Source organism: Anguilla rostrata, chromosome 9 (assembly GCF_018555375.3).
Source record: "Anguilla rostrata isolate EN2019 chromosome 9, ASM1855537v3, whole genome shotgun sequence".
NCBI lineage: Eukaryota > Metazoa > Chordata > Actinopteri > Anguilliformes > Anguillidae > Anguilla > Anguilla rostrata.
Window position 1 is genome coordinate 41545245 of NC_057941.1, and position 20240 is coordinate 41565484.

Sequence of the window (20240 nt, forward strand, 5' to 3'; positions counted from 1 at the left end):
CGTTCATTTGTTTATTTTAATAAGTGGCTGATATTTGAAAACATGTAAATGTTATTCAGAAATTTAAAAAATGCTGATTCAGTATCAATATCAAATGTAAAAATAGCAGACAAATGGCTCTGTCTACTCATGATACTGTTCCTTTAAAAAATATATAGCTGAAGCAATTAATTTAGCTAATTAATTTTCTAAATGACTGTTATGTACTGCATATGTTCAAGTTGTTGAGGAAAATACTTTACCAAGTGCACTTGCCCCACATAGTGAATTGTACGTTTGCCAAAGAAGCAGGCGAGTGAATGATGGTTGTTTTCTGATTCATTTAATTGACCCTGAAAATATGCAGTAAAATTACGTGTTCTATTGGATATCAAAAAAGGCCGAACCATTTTAAATATTCTGTGTTTCCTTCCATATATGGTAAGAGGGAAAATATTATTTTGTTTGTACTTATTTTTTCTATGTGTCTTGAGGAACTTGAATTACAGGCTCTATAATCTTGATGTCAAAACGCCTTATTTATAGTGCTTACAGGACAAAAAGCCCCAGGTTATGTAAACAAAAAGTGTGCATCTAGAATAGTTTCTCGACCCGAGTACTATCAAGACCGCCACAACACGGGTTTTTAGTTTTCCCCGAAGTCATAATACACTATAAACTATAACAAATGGGGAGATCATCGTACCGCAAGCAAAAACCAAAGACAAAAGGAGAAACACATCGCAAATGTTTACAAATTAAGAGCGTTCACAAATTGGTTATGGTAACTAATGAAATCATAGTTTCAGGGACAGTAGCCTAGCCTACTCATCGGAATGATTGGAATGTTTCAGACAAAATTAGCAATGCTGAAACAGCTCTTAAACTGTTGGTTTGTTAGGAACGCCATTTTTAAAGTTTAGTGACTATGTATGCTATTCTGTGAGCTAGTTTACAATTTAGTGTGTAGTCAGCAGTATAACAACTACCTATATAACAACGAAACACAATTGTAGTCAGCTGATGAGGGACTACCGTCATCGCGAACTGGGTTCAAAGTTTTCTCAGGATTAATGACGTATGCACGTACTGTACGTCAATGCGGTAGTGGCAACGGAAGAACACAGTTCGGGCTAGCTGTGGTTTTGACAAGCCCAAGCCAGAAACTGACCATTTTTCTTCGCTAACCGGGCGGCTGAAAACCCGACGAAAGCCCGAGGCCGCTGAACAATATGGGGAACGCAGAGAGCGGCTGTGGAGGGGGTAGTGGAGACGAGGAGGACGTTGAAACCGAGAGCCCTGGGTTTGCAGGGGGCAGCCCGGCCTCTGGGGCCACGGGCGGCGGCGGTGCTGTAAGTGGCGGAGGATCTGGCACTGGAGCTGGCGGAAGGGGGTCGAATAACCCTCCAGCACCAGGCTGTGGGCTTCCAACCCCTGGAGCTTTACTAGAGCAAGTGAAGCTGAGAGAGGCAACGGCCCGCATGAGCGATTCGTGGGTCGCCATTTCCGAATCGGTCCTGACTCGGAACGAAAGTACATTGGTGCGGCGGCTGGAAGAACGACTTAGCCGTGGAGAGGAGTCGGTGACCGTGGAACAATTCTGCGAGATGCTGGAGAGCAGGGACGCTCCAAGAGAAGAGTGCGAAGAGGTGTGTGTTTCTATTGCACTACTTTAGCCTGACATTGGAGAATAAGTAGTTAACGTCTGCTGTGTGCTATCGATTTGCTAGCTCGCTACTAATACTGATGATTAGAATGCTGCCAACATATTGCCACCAAATATTATACGATGGCATAACTGTCAATAATGTTATAACTCAGCTATCTTGCTATTCGTTCTGCTAGTCTGGTTTGGTGGTAGTTTGTTAGTTTGCAAACGAACACTAAATGGTTCCCCACGACTAACCTAGCTAGCCAAGTTACTTGTAAAACAATTCGCGTAGTTAGCTCCTTTTAGCTACCTAGTTAGCCATATAACTGAACCCATTATTATTTGCTTGACATGCGCCTTTTATCCCCGTTTCTTGTCACGCACTGACAGGGCTTACCATTGGCATATTATATATTTATTAAAGTGGACGTAATGCCAGTGATTTATGTGTACAACGACCTAACTAAACTACAGCCTTCAAGTTTTGAGCTCAGGTACTTAATTAGCATAATAATATGTCGTATTACTTAAAGTCACTGTCTTGCAACATGTCTGACATAGTAAGCACAATCTGGGTAGATTACAAAGCCACTTAATTGTGTCTATTGCAACGTCCAGTTGTATGAATTCCTTTGTCTGCTTCAATAATACGTTCTATTGAAAATACAGTAGCTGCTGCATACATTGTTTTACATGTAAGGTGACTGAATTTTCTGTAGAGAAGAAGTCGCATGCTTTCATGTTGTTTCCTGCACAAAGTTAAGTTTGAAGTACATATATCTAGATGTCTTCTATTAAAGAACCAGAACCAAATCACTCAATGGCCATTAGGGCTAAGAACAATAAGTGATTTTTCAGTTATCCCTCTTGATGTCTTGAGTGTCAGAACTTCTTTTATTTGTAACAGGTTTTGTCATGTTTGTGGCACTGACTGTCAGATCTGTTGGTTTGTGTCACCACAGAGGACTGTTGTTGATCTTTCTCGTTTTTGTTCCCGGTCTCAGGCTTTTGGGCAGTTTGATGCAGAGGGCGATGGCATTGTGGATGTAGAGAATATGCTGATGGCTTTAAAGAACTGCAATGGGGCCAATCTGCAGGGAGAACTTAGTCATGTCATCAGACAGCTGCAAGCTTGCTCCCTCACCCCAGGTAAAATTTGGTTTATTAAAGCTATGGGGAAAACGTGTGCCTTTATATGCAGATCTTAACGAGTAAAATTCCACCGGGCAACTCTGCTTTTGCACTTGAGAGGCTGAGCACGAGAGGATGGGATTATGGTTGCGCCACAGCAATGCATTTGCCACTATTTAATAAACCTTGTTTGTTTTTCAGGATTTGTTGATATCTTCTCCAAGTCGAAAGACCGCCTGGGCGCACATGCATCCAAGATACTTAAATTCCTGCATCGCAACAGAATCCCCAGCAGTGCCATTCCTTTCCCTGTTTTGGAGAGCTACAACAGCATCTGCAGCATGCGGTCTTCTGTTGTGCAGGACTACTTGGAGTTCCTTCTTCAGAAAGAGAAGGGTAAAACTTTGCACTTGGTCATTTCAGTGAAATGGTTTTAAATGGTTTCTTATTAATTTTCCTTTTCAGCTTTTGCATGTATCCAAGTTCATTTTTCTCTGGTACCCATTTGTCTTTGGTGTTTCATTGGTGGTTCACTTTGATGGAGAGCAAGGCACCTCCTTAAGCAAACTAAAACATTGTCCCCCTGTAAAATTGTATTAGCGAACATAAGCACTGATTTGAGGTAGTTTATTGTCAATTTGTGTGCTATGTATCCAAGCCCTCCAAAGTACAATTCATACTGGATGTACCTAATGTATGTACCAGGTTTGGGGTCAAAGACATGTCAATTCAGTCAATTAAATTGAAAATTAAAATTCAGTTCTTGAATTGAAAAATGGCAACAATGTCCAATTTGAATTTATTCAGTTAATGAATTCAATTTCAAGTCGGTATAGGCCTAGATGATGGATGGAATTCAATTTCAGTTCTGTTCCTGAATTTACTGAATTGGAATGAAATTGGCCCCATATTGGGTACATATTCAGTTTTTACCAGCTTGGAGTTAGTATAATCTAGTAATGCAGTGTGACTGCCTCTGCACAATTTTAGTAGTCTTTAAAACACTTCCAGCCACCTGAGATGGACCATGGTCCACCAGCAGAGCAGTCTGCTGTTTCACTGGAAGACTGTGCATGTTGTGGGTGTCAGAGAGCTTATTTTGCTGGCTTTTATCTGCCAAGACCCCCAGTGTGTTTTTTTGTTTGTTTGCTTTTACATAAATGACAAGTCGCTGCATACCATCCGCTTTGAATTTGTTTACTCGGAAAATGTGAGCATGGAAACCCAAGTAAAACAGCGTAGAATAAACAGTGCAGTATCCCCCAGGTTCAACTGCAGGCCTGTATTGTACGTTACTCTGCACAATTGTATTCATTTGTGTGTAGGAAATGATAGGTGTCTGAGTTATCAGTTGATATACCATTGGGATGTCCTAAAATCAAGTGAGAGTGATGAATATATTTATTTCTGATGACATGTTTTCAGATTTTCTCATTTTCCCCCTCTCAGACTTGGACATCCAGTACAGAGCTGAGCTGAACCGTGACCCCGAGGTGGACCAAGTCAAAATAGTCACCCAGTGCTTCAGCTCCATCGAGGCCTCGTCCAGCGCTGCTGATGTCTACAAGATGACGAACGGAGAAACGTCCTCGTTTTGGCAGTCCGATGGAAGCGCCCGATCGCACTGGATTAGGCAAGGCTGCTTTGATTATATTTATGGCTCAGCTGTATGCATGCTGTTCCTGTTTCACTCTGCGCTAATAAGTGTTCATACTATAGTCTAGAATGCTACTAGCTTGCCTATAGGCCGTGTTATTAGCGGACTGCAATTGGGAGCCTCCTGCGGCTAAACACTATTGGCTTTGTCCCAATGGGATACGGTGGGCTAAGAAGATCACAGAAAACGGCAACTTTTCTGTTAAATTGGAGAAAGTATTAGAAGCCGTTCAACTGTATTTTACCATGTAACGCATGCAACGTGTCATTTCCTGCAGGTTAAAAATGAAGCCGGATGTGGTGCTGAGGCGGCTGGCCATTGCGGTGGCCTCGAACGATCACAGCTACATGCCCCAGCTGGTGTCTGTCGCCGTGGGGAAGAACCGGCGGTGCCTGCAGGAGATCCGGGACATCCGCATCCCCAGCAACGTCACGGGCTACGTAGCGCTCCTGGAGAACGCCAACATCAGCCACCCCTGTGAGTGGACCTGGCTCCGTCCGTCTTTGCTCTGACATCCGGGATGAGAAATCTCACGCTCTTCATTCTAATGTTCTCTTTTGTTGACTAGCTGTTTTTCTATTACGAGCTGAAGATGCCATTTTCTGCTGAAACAACCCCCAGCATCTAACAGGCTGTATGAGGTTGATCTTCTTCATGTTGTTATTCTGGTTTTTGTTGACTGCTTCTTCTTGTCTTTTCTTCAGATGTTCAGATCAACATCAAGCGCTGCCTCAGCGACGGCTGTGACACACGCATCCACGGCCTGAAAACCATGGGCTACCAGATCACCAAGAACAAGGAGGTGTCTGTGTCGGACGCCTCAGCCATCTGGTACCTCTCTCTGCTGACCTCCCTTGTGACCGCCTCTATGGAGACCAACCCGGTGCTGGCACAGACGGTCCTTCAGAGCACGCAGTGAGTCTCCCCCTCATCGCCTGTCCTCTTTCGGTGGTCTGCCTGATGCGCGTGAAGCCAATTACACGTCTTAGACCCTCGAGCTCAAATCTGTACATTAGACAGGCAAAAACGTTTAGGAACTGTAAGCAAGCCTCCTTGCAATGGGGTCGTTTCTGGTACCCATTTTTGCTGTTTTGTCAGCATGTGTGAATAATTCTGTTTGTTTTTTTTCTCCCATCAGGAAAGCCTTGCAGCACATGCCTCCTCTGTCCTTAACTCCTGGCTCGACTGAGTTTCCCAAGTTCTTCTCACCCAACATTCTGGAGGAAGTGGATGGGTTTCTCCTCAGGATAGCTGAGTAATGGCAACTTATGCAATACAATTATCTATCAGTTCTTTATTTTCATTCATGAATCAGTAAAACATATATAATGCAGCACACTGAACGGGAAGAAACCTCATATCAGGGATTAGTTAGGTCAAACAGGTGGATGTATTCAGTCCAGATTTGTACTTGTCAAAAAAGTCTACCAGTTTGTATGAACTAATTCACTGACTGGGAAATTATAATGCAGGAGTCAGCAGAGATTTTAGAAGTTTATGCTTTCTTGTTTTTTAAAATGATGTATTTTAAAATATGTGTTATGTATATATTTTATATTTTAATATATTTTTTATTATGGTCATTTATCTTGAAGAAATTACATTATTACAAAATTACAAAGAACCCATCAAAGTGTTCTGTTATGAAATACAAAGTGGATTATTGCAGCTATCAGGAGTGGTCTTTAGTGTAGTGTAAGGCAGAGGTGATGGCAATTATGTATCCCGTGTCTGGGTTTAGTCTTTGATTGCTGGATTTAGTCTTCTTTCTGAACCTCCTCTGAGCTGTGTGAAACGTGCCGTTTGCGTGCGTGTGTGTGTGCGCCTCTCAGCTGCTGTGTGAGCCCGGAGGCGGAGCTGACCCTGCTGGCCTTCGCCTTGGCCCGGGGCAGCGTGGCCAAGGTCATCCTGTCCCTGTCCAGCATCAGCGACCACCTGGACTCCGAGTACCGCGCCTCCTCTCTCATCTCCTCCATGGCCTCCGTCAGACTCAAGCTGCTCTACAAGAACTGTAAGCCTCCTCCTCCTCCAGAGATGGAGTAAAAAGAATCGATTGCAAAAGCCACCGTAAAATGTTAAGCACTGGATGTCAGCTGGTCAGTAGATTTGATGTTAAGCAGCGCTGCATGCTCACCGCGCTGTTGTTGTGATGCTGGTGTAAGAATCCCCTTAGCTGCACCGAACAGCAGAAGCATCCCAGTGGAGAAGGAACGCGTATAGTGTTACCCGGTGCTGCTGGAAAGGGATTCGTTTAATGTTATCTCGGTTATCTGACTGCAAAACGATGCTTTAACCTTTCCTCTGTGCAAGCAGTTATACACAGAGGGTGAGCGAGCTGTCTGTATCTGTGTATTTGCAGTGTATGTTTGTTATGTAATGCTGTTTTGTTTGTATGTGTTTTATAATTTTGTATTTGTGTCTGTAGGACCCCCTTGAAAATGAGATGCTACATCTCGAGGGGTTATCCTTTCAATGAATTCCTTTCACATACATACATTAGACTGCAAATGAGGGGCTACAGCCTCTTGCTGCCTGTATGGCTCTGTACAGATCGCTATGTGTCTTTACAGACATGGATGTGCCTCTGGCTTGTGTAGGCCTTAAAGATACAATTGTGTGTTTTGCGATGGCACTAGTGTATAGGCAAGTGACTTCAGGGTGCAGATATCCTGCGCTCTAAATGTAGGTTAGGACCTTAAGACTGCTGGGTCTGTAGTGGTTTAGAGGAGGAACGCCAGGTTTAAGTGAATGTAATTTATTATACTGCGTGTTCAGTAATAGAAATATATAATGTGCACTGCAAAATGTGGTGAAATGGCTAAACACGAGTGTCACACAGCGGGTCGTATTGACGAGTCTCCTCAGACCATTGTACTTTTACCCAAGGATCAAAGAAAAACAGCAAATCATCAGAGAAAGACGCAATTACTACAGACCAACAGGCCTATCAAACCAGGTTAATCATTGTAGTACAACTGGCTGCTGACTCATAGATAACTTGCATTACCTTCTGTTTACTTTTAAATGCTGTTCCCAGATCTTTAGTCAGCATCCACACCAGCAATGACACAAACTTGTTCCCCATGACATCAGCTTTCCAACAACAGCAAACACGATTAGGCTGTATATGGCAAACCTAAGGTTCACATATTGCTGATGCAGCAGAATGATTGCAACTCTGCAGTATTGGGGCCACTGCGCTGTCTGTTTATCAGACCTTTCTGACTCTCTGTCAGCACCGTAAACACAGTCTGATAAGGGGCACGCTTCTGTAAACCACCCTACAATTGCTGTTCACATCCAACTTGAGCGTGGTTCCTACCCTCCTCCAGCGCTCCTCTGCCATAGTTAGCGATTGGCGGTTGTTAATGGCGGACGAGGTCTTTGAAGTTGTCTCCTGTGTTTTTGTGCCCTTGCGCAGGGAAGCCCATCCAGCTGCATCTGCAGGCCTGTGACGTGAAGGGGAAGGAGGAGAAGTCTGGCCCGGAGAACATGCTGACGGAACCTTCCAGTGGCGACGGTAGGGCCGCCATGACCCGCTCGGCGTCCTTCTGTTGTGTCTCCAGTCACCTGCACGCTGCCTCAGATCTCTATTAGTTATGAAATATAATGGCTCCTGTATTGATTGTGACTCCTCTATTCCTTATCATATTTTCAAGATTCTTTCTTGTATTGGATATGTAAGATGGATTTCCACGTGTCTTCTTTCCTTGTTCGGGAATAAGTTAGCCATGCGATTTCCCCCCAATAATCTCACTTTTGAGCAGAGAATAATGATTATGAATTAAATAAAGTGGTTATCTGTTGAAATAACCCACACTTTTTTCGACATGAAAAATGAATTTTGGCCTTAAATATTCGTCCAGTGATTATCCAGGGCTTATGGTACTGTGGACTTGTACTCAGTCTGTTTTGCACAGTGAAATGGTAAGTCAGGTTGAGTGAAAGGCCTTTTTACACCAGTTTCTTCATGTTTACATTGGCTGAGAAAATCTCAGTCAAACCCATGACAAATTTACAAAGCTTCCCCAACAGGAGGCAGTTTTTCCCCCATTTTAGAAAATGGAGTAAATTATTTAGTCAGACTGTCACCAGCAGAACGCTACTTTCACTCCTGCTGAGCATTCCGTGATCTGAGAGCAGTGCTTAATGGTGGACCAGTGCCAGGCGATGGGTCCTCCCCCTTCTGTCCATGATTCTGTATTTAGACCTTTGTTGCTGGGACAGGTTAGGCCTCTAAGTAATAATTCAGGGGCGTTGGTTCTAGGGGGGTAACCATATTTAGTTGCGTGCTTGCACTTGGTAGACTGGGAGAGCCAAGCAGAAGTCTAAGCTGTAAAGAAAATAAGTTACCGCAGAGTTAATGGCACATTTTTATGTGATTATTGCACTTGGTTATTGTTATTATTAGTGTACTGGTTTTATTTTACAGTTCTGTCAAGTCATGGTGTGATCCAACTTGGCTGCAACTTTCAATGCCAAGAGTTGGGTTTTCATAATTATTTTTTTGTCATATTTGTTTTCATGATTATTTCTCGTAATCCTCCAAAAGTTTCAGCGTCATGTTAAACCACATCTGTGTTGCTTTTAATCACATTTAGCCATTTTATCCCTGCCAGTGTCAATATGAATTGTATGTAAATTGTGTTGCTTTCAGGTTTCCTCACAGAGAGTGGCAAGAAAAAGGCCAGCGTAATCTTATCAACAGAGGACCAAACCAGTTTCCAAATCACTCAGATAAAAATCAAAGTGAGTCATGGCCTCTCATTCCTGATTCTAGAAAATTCCTATGGCCTTTTAACTGCTGCACCTCTTGTTGGGTTTGACCTCGATTACAAAAATGAATAGCTTGAGTTACTCCTTGCTTACTAGACACCTTCACAACTGTACTACAATTACCCTTTTATCTACAACTGTCCCTTGGGGATAAATGCTCTATTGTATTATTGTATTGTTCATACTGAATAGCAATAGCTCAAAATAAATTGTCTTGTAACGTTGCCATAGTGCTTATTTTAAATCCAGCAAGCGTTTGTCTCAGACTATTGTTACTCGTTCTAGGTGCGCAAAGGAGCGATTGGTGCCAAATGTGGTCTAGTGTTCGCCTATAACGAAGCGGACTCGTTTGACGCCGACAAACACTTCAAGAGGTTTAAGAAATATGATTCCTGGGACTACAAGAACTACAAAGATTTTGTAAAAGACAAGTAAGGCCATCAATTAGAATATCATATCATATAATAGCGTTCCCTTTTTTTTGTTTTGAACACACAACCCTGGCTTACTCATTTTTGAATCTTCAGTTATGATATTGAATTACTTGGCTGCAAATGACAGTAATTATGTGAGGAACAATGTACAGCTAGGGAGGTGTGACATCACCCAGTTAGGGCTTATTTTCAAACAAGTTCACTGTACAATATCCCCATATAGCAATGCTGCTTGCCAAAAAAAAAAAAAAAAAAAATTATCTGCCCCAATTTGTGGCAACAAACAACAGCAGCTTATAGGCTCCTTGCAAGCATAAGGAGGCTAGCGCACATTTTGAATTTTGGGTGCTACACAAAAATCTAACTGTACGTTTCCATTTGTTGTGAAATGTGACATGTTAAAGGGAGAATTTTTTGGATATTGATGGTGAGGATTGGAGCACCGCTGTTCCCATAGCATGATCAGCTTTTAACACTTTCCTTCTTTCCACGCTTTTTTCCAGTATTGCCGAGTTGATGGTAAAATTAGTTATTGACACAAGAGCGACCTCTTGGCTACATAGACTGCAGTGAGATCTGGTGTGAGCAGTCATTACACTGTAATAATGACCACTTTTTTACCAGTCAGAATCGAACCTCTTGCAATGCCATGAAATGTCTTACAAAGCCGTGATACAAAATTAATGTTGAACAGGAATCAATGCAATTTTGCATTCTTTGTGTGGTTATGAATGACTATTTAAACAATATCACCAAGAGTATGTGCCCTGTAACTGTTCTATGTGACTCCCCAGCACTAAGGTTTTGGAGCTGTCAGAGGACGAGCCCATCGGCTGGTTTGAGCTGGAGGACGACTGGAACGACGTTGAGATCAAGCTGCAGCAGTGTCGCATTGTGAAGGTGCCCCTCCAGTCCACCGATCCTCCGACTGCACTGCTTCATGCATTCCTGCAGAGAGTTTAGAATCAGTCTTGAGTTCCTACATGAGTGCTGAATTTAAGGAGAGGCTTATATCAAATGTTACATTCCTGAATGACTTAACTCGGGCCAGTTAGGAACCCAGCATGTACACCAAACTGTTGCCCTAGTAGTTGCTAATGGAAACCACAAGAATGTTATGCTTCCCAATTTTGGCTGGGGATCATATTTGTAGTTAAATTGCACATATGGTGCTGAAGCAGTATTACTGTATGTTATCTACATCAGTGTTTCTCAACCTTGGTCCTGGGGACGCATGTTTTAGATGTCTCCCTGCTCCAACACACCTGATTCAAATGAATGGGTCGTCATCAAGCTCTGCAGAAACCCTTTATATGACCCATTCATTTGAATCAGGTGTGTTGGAGCAGGGAGACATCTAAAACATGCAGGGCAGTGGGTCCCCCAGGACCAGGGTTGAGAAACACTGATCTACATGATGTATTACTGCTGATTGAAGAGCTTCACACACATGCAGTCCATTTGTATGGCTGAGTATGTCCTGAAACACCTTACTCAAGGGTGGTACAGCAGCATCCCACTCGGGAATCAAACCTGCAGCCACTCCGTTACAAGCTCAGTTCCCTAACTGTAATGCTGTACTACACAGGGTTGGGCAATATACCACAACGATAATTATCAAATGCAGTAACAGTCATCGCCACCATATGGTGTATTACCTTTCTTTTAATCATTTTTACTTATTATACCTGATGCGGCAGCAAACGTCCAAACTTCAGAGGTCGTGTGAAATGCTTCTATGGAAAAACACGTCACTACTGTTCTCTATTGGGTGTTCATAAGGTAGCCAATCAGTAGCAAAGTCATACAGCTTCCTTGTGATTTGATTTGTTTTTGTCAATCGCATGGAAGCTGCAATGCCTTTCTGTTGACTGGCTGTCTTATCAACCAATCAGCAGCGACTGGGCTGCCACTGCCACCTTTTATAAGAAACGAAGTGCTTGAGGGGCCCTCCGTGCCTTGCGCTCACTTCCTGCCTCCTTCCGCAGTTCCTGATGATGAAGTTCCTGTGCCCGCGGCAGGACACCGCGGAGCGGCTGGGCATCCAGCAGCTCAGCTTCAGCGGGTACCTGTGCCCCGGGGCGGAGCACCTGGCCTCGGACGACCTGGCCCTGCAGGGGGAGTGCGCGGACGGCAGCGTCATCACCGGCCTGGACCTGCTGAAGAAGACGCTCTGCTTCATCCAGCAGCTGACTCGGGACATGGTGCGGCTCCCTCCTGTATACTGCTGCTACCGCCCACTGAGAAACGGCCAAATCAGGGCGCAAGGAAATAATTAAAACATTTAAAATAGAGAAAGGATATCTGAACTTAGTCATGTATCCCAGGAATGGTTTTCATTTATATTTGTACATGGTTGTTATTTTTTTTTTTAAATATATATTTTTTTGGCTTTTTTCAGCTTTTATTAGACAGGATAGTGTAGATAGACGGGAAGAACTAGGAGGAGAGAGAGGGAGAGACGTGCGACAAAGGTCGGCGGTCGGACTCGAACCGCCGACATCGCGGCTCGCAATGAGCATGTGGAAAGCGCTCTATGGGCTACGCCACTGGAGGCCCCTTGTACGAGGTTGTTTTGATGGAATTGTGTTTACTAGTGTACTAAGTCACAGTGTGTTTTGTGTTACTGTGGTTGTTCAGGCGCTGCAGGACATGTCCCTCTTCAAACAGAAGCTTCTGCTGGACTTCAGCGGCCTGAAGCTGCAGCTGTTCTGGAGCTTTTACAGCAAACTGAGGCAAAGGTATTCTACTGGAAGAAGAGCATTCAGCATGGCTGTGGCGTTGGAGATAATGTACTGATAATGATAATGATAATGATATATTACCTCAACCTCGTACTCCTACTTCAGAATAAAAGTCCATATTTGTCAGGAGTTATTGGTTACTTTTCAGCAATACGTCCTCCTTGTAGCAGTATGTGAGTTCGTATGCCATTTGCAGGAGGGAGTCTGTCTGTTTGTGACAGGAGCCCGGCATGTTGTCTTTCTTTTGCCTGTGAAGGCATAATCCACGTTAGTGTGCATGATAGAGAGACCAGGGCCCTGTATCGCGAAGCAGGATTACTGAGTTAGATGTAAAACCTGGAACCCTCCCAAATCTGGAACACGGACTGCAGTAATAAGAGCTGTTCCGGGTTTTACTCGGCGCTGCTGTCCAGCTAGCGCTGCTTTGTGAAACAGCGCTCAGGATTTGACCCCGTTTCCTGTGTCCGCTCAGCGAGGGGGAGGAGGCGGTGAGGGCGCGCGTGCTGCTCCTGCAGCTGCTGCAGAACTGCTTCCCCGTGCTGCCCAGCCCGGGGGAGTGGCCGCAGCGCGGCGGAGCTCGGCCGTCTCTGCACGGCGACGGAAACCGTACCGCCGCCACGGCCCGTAGTGCCCGTGAGCTCTTAGCAGATCCACCTGTGTTCGACCGCGCTGGCTACAGGAGCCTACGGGATAGTACCTGCTCTCCTACCCTTTCTAAAACGCAAATTTAAGACATTGGTGCCTTCTAAACGTAATCGCTTTTATTTGAAAAAAAGGGCTCGCGTCTGCTAATGAGTGTTTTGTGTGTGACTGAGCAGTAGTGGACGGTCCAGACGGTGAGACCACGGTGGAGAAAGCGCTGAGGAAAGAGGCGGTGAAGGCCATTCTGAACGGCGCCGCCGTCTTCTTCCCCGACAAGCAGAGCCGGAGGGACAAGCTCTTCAACATGATGGTGAGAACCGGTCCTCCAGTCTCCCCTCCCTCGGGGCCTGGCGCCGGCGCGGAGGCGTTAGCCGCGGTCGAAGCGGGCCGCCGCGCGGTTTAAAAAACCCCCTCTCTCTGCGTCCCTTCCAGAAAAACATCACCGACGAGGACCAGCCGGAGTCCCTGAAGCTGACCTTCGAGTCCCTGTGCAGCTACTTCAGGTGAGCGCCGCGTAGCATTGCTAGCTTCTCTTGCGCTTGCTAGCTTCTCTTGCGCGTTGCGAAAGCGCCCGGGCGCGGTCGCTAACTCCTGTGTCCCGCGCAGCGATCAGGATCCCAGCGGTCTGCTCCTGCTCCCACCCAAAGGGGCCCCCGCCGATTTTGACATCAGCCCCATCCTGACGGTCATGGACACCCTCCTCCATGTGGCCACGCGTGAGGTGAGCCTCGCTTGTTCCCTGCAAGCCAACATTGATTTAAAATTTTAATGCATTATGGGAAATGTATGCATTAGCATATAAATAGTGATGATAATAATAATGGATTGTATAATGCTTTCCATCTCATGTCATTGTGAGGAGATGCCGCATATCTGCCACCAGTCCTGGCTCCCATCCGGGTGATATATGGCACCAGAAATCTCACCACGCATCATCTGTGGTGGAGCGGGACGAAATTATAGGGCCAATTAACTAGAATATGATTGGCTGGCAAATTATGACGGCCAAGCTGGGAATCTAGCCAGGATGCCCTGCAGTAAATACCATGGGAAATTTTATGAGCACAATAAGTCTTTAAAGGACTTTAGGTTTAAGATCTTATCCGAAAGATGGATTCTCCTCATGGACGGTGTGCACTGACGCCATCACTGCCCAGAGGCTTCGGGATTTTTTTGGTTTACAGCAGTGATCTTTGTTCCCGTTCCTGGAGAGCCGCAGGGTCTGCTGGCTTTCGTTTTTGCCTTAACACTAGAAAGGCCAGAGGCTACGCCATTGGGCATTTAAACACTGTAAATCATCCCACTTGACTTTTCGTAAATATTTAAATTGAATGCGTTTTTTAAATTCTAAGAAATTGACTCAGTATAGAAATACAGGCAGTTTGTGCCATTTTCTTCACAAAGAAGAAAATGGCACATTTTGTGTATGTCTCCTGCTCACACAAACCACTAAAGCTGTGCATTCTCTGTGGGAATGATGAATAAGAGGAGAGAGACTGCATATGTAAAAGCGCATTCCAAATAGTGGGAGCAGGGGAAGAGAGAAGTGTGCCGAATTGACTTTTTAAAAATATAGCACTTTGTATTTCTTTAAATACTTTTTCCTGTCTTGTTTAGCACTTTTCCCAGTGTGCCTGCACAGTATTATGCCTAAATACATTTTTCCCTATATAACAAAACTGCTATAATTTAGAAATGCAACTGTTGTAATTGATTTAGTGTCCTTCATTTAAAAAAAAAAAAAAAAAAGTTTTGCGACATATGGTTTCATAATCTTTAATGAAATGAGGTCACTGTGGTTACAGAAATCAGGCTTGGCGGTAATGGGTAGCAAAAAAAATGCAGCCTTTCGAGTGTTAATATCAGCAACCAATTCAGACCCACAAGACCAGGTGAGGGGAGTTAACTGTGTATTCGACTGCTTTGATTCATCAATTAAGTGCTGAGTAACAACAAAAATGAGCAGACCCTGCAGCTCTCCAGGACCAGGAATGAAGGTCGCTGGTCTACAGGGAATCCCTGTCCAGACTGAGAGTGAATGGCAGCCACTCCAGCCACTGTAGGCCTCCTCGGTGGCCTTTTCCGTGTGCGTGCTGTTGCGTGTGCGCCCACACTGAGGCGCCGTCTGTGTGTTTTCAGTGCGAGGTGATGATGGCGGACGCCAGCGGCGGCCAGAGCAGGAAGGTGCTGCTGTCTCTGTTCTGGGCCCTGCAGGGCAGCCTGCTGTCCTGGTGCTACCTGCAGCTCAAAGGAGGGTCCTCCACCATCGCGGCTGACCTGGCCAGGGACATCCTCCTCAAGTGTGAGTGCCCTTGCCGCTCCCGTCCTCCAGGGGGCGCACCGTCTCTCCGCTGTCTGGAACAACGTCCGACGTGCCGTTGTAGATAAGCGGGGCCGTGCCCCTCGCTGGCTGGGTCCGTGACCGTGTCCTATTTCTCTCGCAGACGTGGACCGTTTCCTGGACAGCACCCAGGCCATCCTGCTGTCCCTGCTCAAAGAGAGCAGCGGAACCAAAATGGTGGAGAAACTGAGCAGCTCCATTCTGGCCATGGCTACCAGACAACTGGTACTGAGCACTCTTTCCTCTACAATCAACTGTTCATAATTTCCTTTTAAAATGTTTTGCTGCCAGCGGTGTCTTAAGTGTCATGTTATGTATGAATGCATACATATGTAGTACATTTATATATTTACGGTTTTTAATGGGCTGGAATGTTGTTATTTATTGTTGGTCATTTCTTATCTTTTTCTAGGCCATCTTTCTGTTGGAGCTGTGCTCTTTGGACATCCCTCACTGTATCCTGCTGAGAAGCTTCTCCTCACTGGTGGAACTCCTCAAAAATGTCTTCAACGACACGGAAGACATCTTCTCCAAGGTACGGACTCCCTGTAGGAGCGTTGTAGTTGACCATCAGTGCTTGGAAAGGGTTTGATTTAACGTATGGGCATGTTAGTCCTGTCTTTGTTCTTTTTGCGCCATTTGACTAAGTTTCACGGATTGTGTGTCTCGTTGCATATGAGCATCTCACTGTGTCAGTCCTGGTGCATGCGACTGTGTCTCCCTTGTAAGATAGATTCACCCCATACGGCTGTGTCTCATTGAGAATACTGTTGCCCTGCAGGCAGTTATGTCTCACTGAGGGGGTGTAACAGTACACATATCTGCTCTGAACCATTTGGTATGGGATGTTTGGTACAGCATGCGCTCCCAACCAAACAATTCCACCCTCGTAACTTTTATTTGTGCGGAACTTACATTCAAAACTCCGAGTTCCTCCCGTCGACCTAGTGTTAATATGCCCATGTTCTGTTCAGCGAGAAATTTTGGCCAGTTAGCCACTGTTTACATTTTCATGATAAGTGGAAAAAGCAATTTTGTATTTCGCATTTAATTTTTTTTTCTGCTGTACCGAAAAAACGTACCGAACCGTCAAGTCAAAGCCGAGGTACGTACCGAACCGAGATTTTTGTGTGCCGTTACACGCCTGGTCTCGCTGCACGTGACCGCGCGTCACTGCAGATTATGCACAGCGATTCATTCATTATTCATATGAAATATTCTGTGGTTCCACAAACCGAATACATGGCACTGCCTTTAGCCCCAGCTTTATTACTCTGGCCTGCTGTGTCGTCATAACTCGCTCCTGAGACCTCTGCGTTCAGGGGCTGATACGCACCCGGGTCATTCCAATGCAAAGTGATGGAGCGGTGAGCTCCCGGTTAAACATTTGAATAATAAAATATTGGTTCTCATCATTGTCGCATCATTGTTGCTGCATGCCACACCGCATTTTGCATCGTACGGCAGCATTTCATTGCGTATTCCATTCCGTGTCATTGCGTATCATTGTTTCACTAACTGTCCCATGCATTTTGTGTCATATCAGGGAATACGACCGTGTGTGACTGTGTGTGTTGTTGTGTATGGGCATGAGCCGTGGTGTGTAACTGTTCTTTGTGTATGTCTGTTTTTCTCCTCCCGTTGTGTATGGCTGGGTCACTGTTACCTACAGTATGCGGGTATCTGCCCTGTTATTTTATTGTATATCAATTTGTGCCACTTTGTGTGATCCTGAGTCCCCATATGCTACTGTGTACCAGTGTGTGGCAGTGTGTCCCCGTAAATCACTGTGTGTCACTGTGTGGCTGTGTGTCCCCATAAATCACCGGGTACCACTGTGTGGCTGTGTGTCCCCATAAATCACCGTGTGTCACTGTGAGGCTGTGTGTCCCCATAAATCACTGTGTACCACTGTGTGTCCCCATAAATCACCGTGTATCACTGTGTGTGGCTCTTAGGTGGACCTGGAGAACTGCCAGCAGCCCCAGCAGCCTGTGGTGCTGAGGACCTGGAACATGGAGTCTCCTCACAACTACGAGAACAGCCGCCATGAGACCACTGTCTTTGTGTGCCCGGGGGCCACGTCCTTCGAAGTGGACTTCGACGAAAGATGTGAAACCGAAATGAGGTTGATATTTTCTCGTTTTGCAAATTTAAACAAAATGAAAATGGAGATTTTTTAATTGAATGTGAGGGTCAGTTGCCCTCTAATTGTTTAGCGAAAGTGCATTTTGTCCTCCTGTTCTCACAAGTCCTGTCACATTCTTTGGGCTTCACTAGATACGACTACTTGGAGTTCACCGATGCCAGAGGCGGAAAAGTCCGTTACGATATGAAAGTTGGCACCGAGAAGTGGCCGAAGGTAGGCCTTTGTGTTTTCTGTCTGCCGTTAGACCCCTTATACGATACCCACACTCAAAGTCAAGCCCGGCCATTTAAAAAAAACGTTGTTAGTGAAGTGGTTCCGTGTTTGTTTGGATTCGCAGAAAGTCACGTTCAAAGCGGGCCCCGAGCTCCAGTTCCTGTTCCACTCGGACAGCAGCAACAACGAGTGGGGCTACAAGTTCACCGTGACGGCGTACGGCCTGCCGGACATCACCGTGTCCTGGATCTCCGACCTGCAGCTGCTGGTGTCCCGGCTGATGGGCCGCCTGGCCTCCCGGACCATGGCCCTGAAGTCTCCGCACGGTGAGCGCGCCGCCAGTGCTATGCCTAGGCCCTACGGCTGGGCGATCAGTGGTTGGATCGAATAAATTATCGAATTAACACTGAACTGTAATGTAAAGTACATCCTTTATTGTCCCTCTGGAGGGAAATTTGTGTTGCAACACTGAAAAAGACGAGGCATTAATAGCCCCAAAAGCTATACTCAGCAATAAAAGGTGCGCCTCAGTGAAGAAGAGGTAATGTTATTTTCTGGTTGAAAAGAATTTGGTTGGAATTACCAGTGGGAATTTATTTATACGCTTGGTACTGAACACCTTCCTTTGGGATAGCTAAGCAAATGATCAAAAGCCTCGATTTTCTGCTTCGAGCTAAAAGCACATTGACCAAAGCATTTTATGCAATTTTGTTTTGTTTTGCTCTGAGAGCTGCTATTTTTCTGAGCTCGGGGTAGCCGAGAAGAAATCAAACTGCAGACGAATCGAATAGGATTTTATTGTCTGATCCTTCTTCACAAGTTTGAAGATTGCCAAATTAATCACCGCACTCACACCCGCACATTTCGCTGTTGGTACAGAGACGCTCCGTTTTCAAAACAACAACCGGATTTGCTCAACCTCATTGGCTGGGCCAGACAGCAGTAAGTGTAACCATAGTAGCAGGGCTCTCCAATGTCAACAGCAGAAGCAATGTATTTTGAAATGCAAACCTGAAGGCATATTGGGTTGGGGCATGGTCGTTGGGTTCAGGGAATATGTAAATATTTCATTCTCAGTGGATGGGGCACAGGCTTGCCATTTGTCCCTGAGCACTATTCCATGTTCCACACATTCAATGCATGTTAAGCTTCAGTCACTCTTGGTATACATGCTAAACTAGAACTGTGAATTAAAAAATCACGGAACGGAATGGACTCATTGTCAGCAGGATGACAGGGGCATTTACGCTGCAGCATTAATTTCATTTCTTTAAATTGTGCGTAGGTGTTTGGACATTTTGAGGAGAAAACTTGGACCAGAACCATTTGAATAAATTATCTTTTTGTTGCACTGCACGTGCCAAGCATGTGCCAGGACAGAAAGACTAGCCAACAGTGCTAAAGCCAAAGCAGTTTAGCGCACGATGTGTTAAGAAATATACGCTACTGACTCGATGCTAATGCTAAAGGCATATGAGATGACTGATCTGATCATTTCAGCATATGAACAGGAGCCTTAAAACTACATTCAGATGGCTAAAATTATGATCTGTAGCTCACTGTACTTTTGTTTCCTTTAAAAAAAAAAATAAAAATAAAAAAGTAATGATACCCCTGAAGTCAATATACATTTTATTTTTGATGATGAACCTTCACGATGAATCGGGCCTGTGTTAGCGGTTGACATGGCTCGGCGCAGCAGCTAAAGAGAAGTTTGTTGGCCTTCGCAGAAATCCGGAGTGTGAAAGAGCTGCCGGCCGGTAAGATGAGCCACATCCTGGCCTGTCCCCTGTGGAAGCCCCTGTTCAGACACGGACTCCGGGATGCGCAGGGGGAGAGCGACCCTGCAGAAACCAGCACGGAAGCGCTTAAGGTACAGCACTCACAGTGCAGCGGTGCGTCCACACCTGACCCATGTCCAACATCACCTTTCTGTCCAGCGTACAGCTTAGAGTACTCAGAAACTGAGATGATGCTTGCACATGTATGTATATCTCTGCATTGTTTGCTTTCTCTCCTGCAAAAGAGATTCTGAATCTCAAGAGACTAACCTTGTTAAATAAAGATTAAATTAAAAAAAGAAATTGTAGTGTTTTATCAAAAATTGAAATATTACAGGCTTCTGGCTTCAGTGATGTCATGTTTCGGGGTCTCGTTTTTATCGTGCAGGGGAAATCCTGTCCGAAAGACGATTTTGTGAGCTTCCTCGCGGAGTTTGCCGGCTGGGACCCCTCTGGCGCGCCCTCGGACGGCAGGGCGGAGGTCATGAAGGCCCTCATGCTGGCCTGCAAGAAGCAGCCAACCAGGAACGAGATAGCCGGGGGGTCGAAGGTCGACCAGGCGGTGAACGCCATATGGGCCGCCATGGTGTACCACACGCCGGTCCTGCACAGCGCTCTGAGGAGCTACGGTAATGGCCACCTCAGCGTTCATCTTCCAGTTCTCACAACAAACCCATATTCTGATCCGTTGCTCAGCTATGAACCACTGTGTTCTATCACAGGGATGCATTGCTTAGCTGAT

At 45.3% G+C, this 20240-nt stretch overlaps 1 protein-coding gene across 1 annotated transcript in view; it reads left to right on the forward strand.

Moving 5' to 3' along the window:
• The first annotated feature begins 447 nt into the window (after nt 1-447).
• zzef1 (zinc finger, ZZ-type with EF hand domain 1) overlaps nt 448-20240 on the forward strand; it is a 44831-nt gene continuing 25038 nt past the window's right edge. Inside the window, 26 exon segments of the mRNA XM_064352195.1 lie at nt 448-1628; nt 2635-2779; nt 2963-3157; nt 4211-4394; nt 4696-4895; nt 5123-5333; nt 5557-5673; nt 6251-6429; nt 7840-7938; nt 9076-9167; nt 9480-9625; nt 10423-10528; nt 11617-11832; nt 12269-12369; nt 12845-13016; nt 13169-13324; nt 13447-13517; nt 13621-13735; nt 15154-15316; nt 15459-15580; nt 15768-15890; nt 17314-17483; nt 17636-17717; nt 17842-18043; nt 19448-19590; nt 19887-20127. Coding sequence (XP_064208265.1) covers nt 1212-1628; nt 2635-2779; nt 2963-3157; nt 4211-4394; nt 4696-4895; nt 5123-5333; nt 5557-5673; nt 6251-6429; nt 7840-7938; nt 9076-9167; nt 9480-9625; nt 10423-10528; nt 11617-11832; nt 12269-12369; nt 12845-13016; nt 13169-13324; nt 13447-13517; nt 13621-13735; nt 15154-15316; nt 15459-15580; nt 15768-15890; nt 17314-17483; nt 17636-17717; nt 17842-18043; nt 19448-19590; nt 19887-20127 — 4168 coding nt within the window. The 5' untranslated portion in view covers nt 448-1211.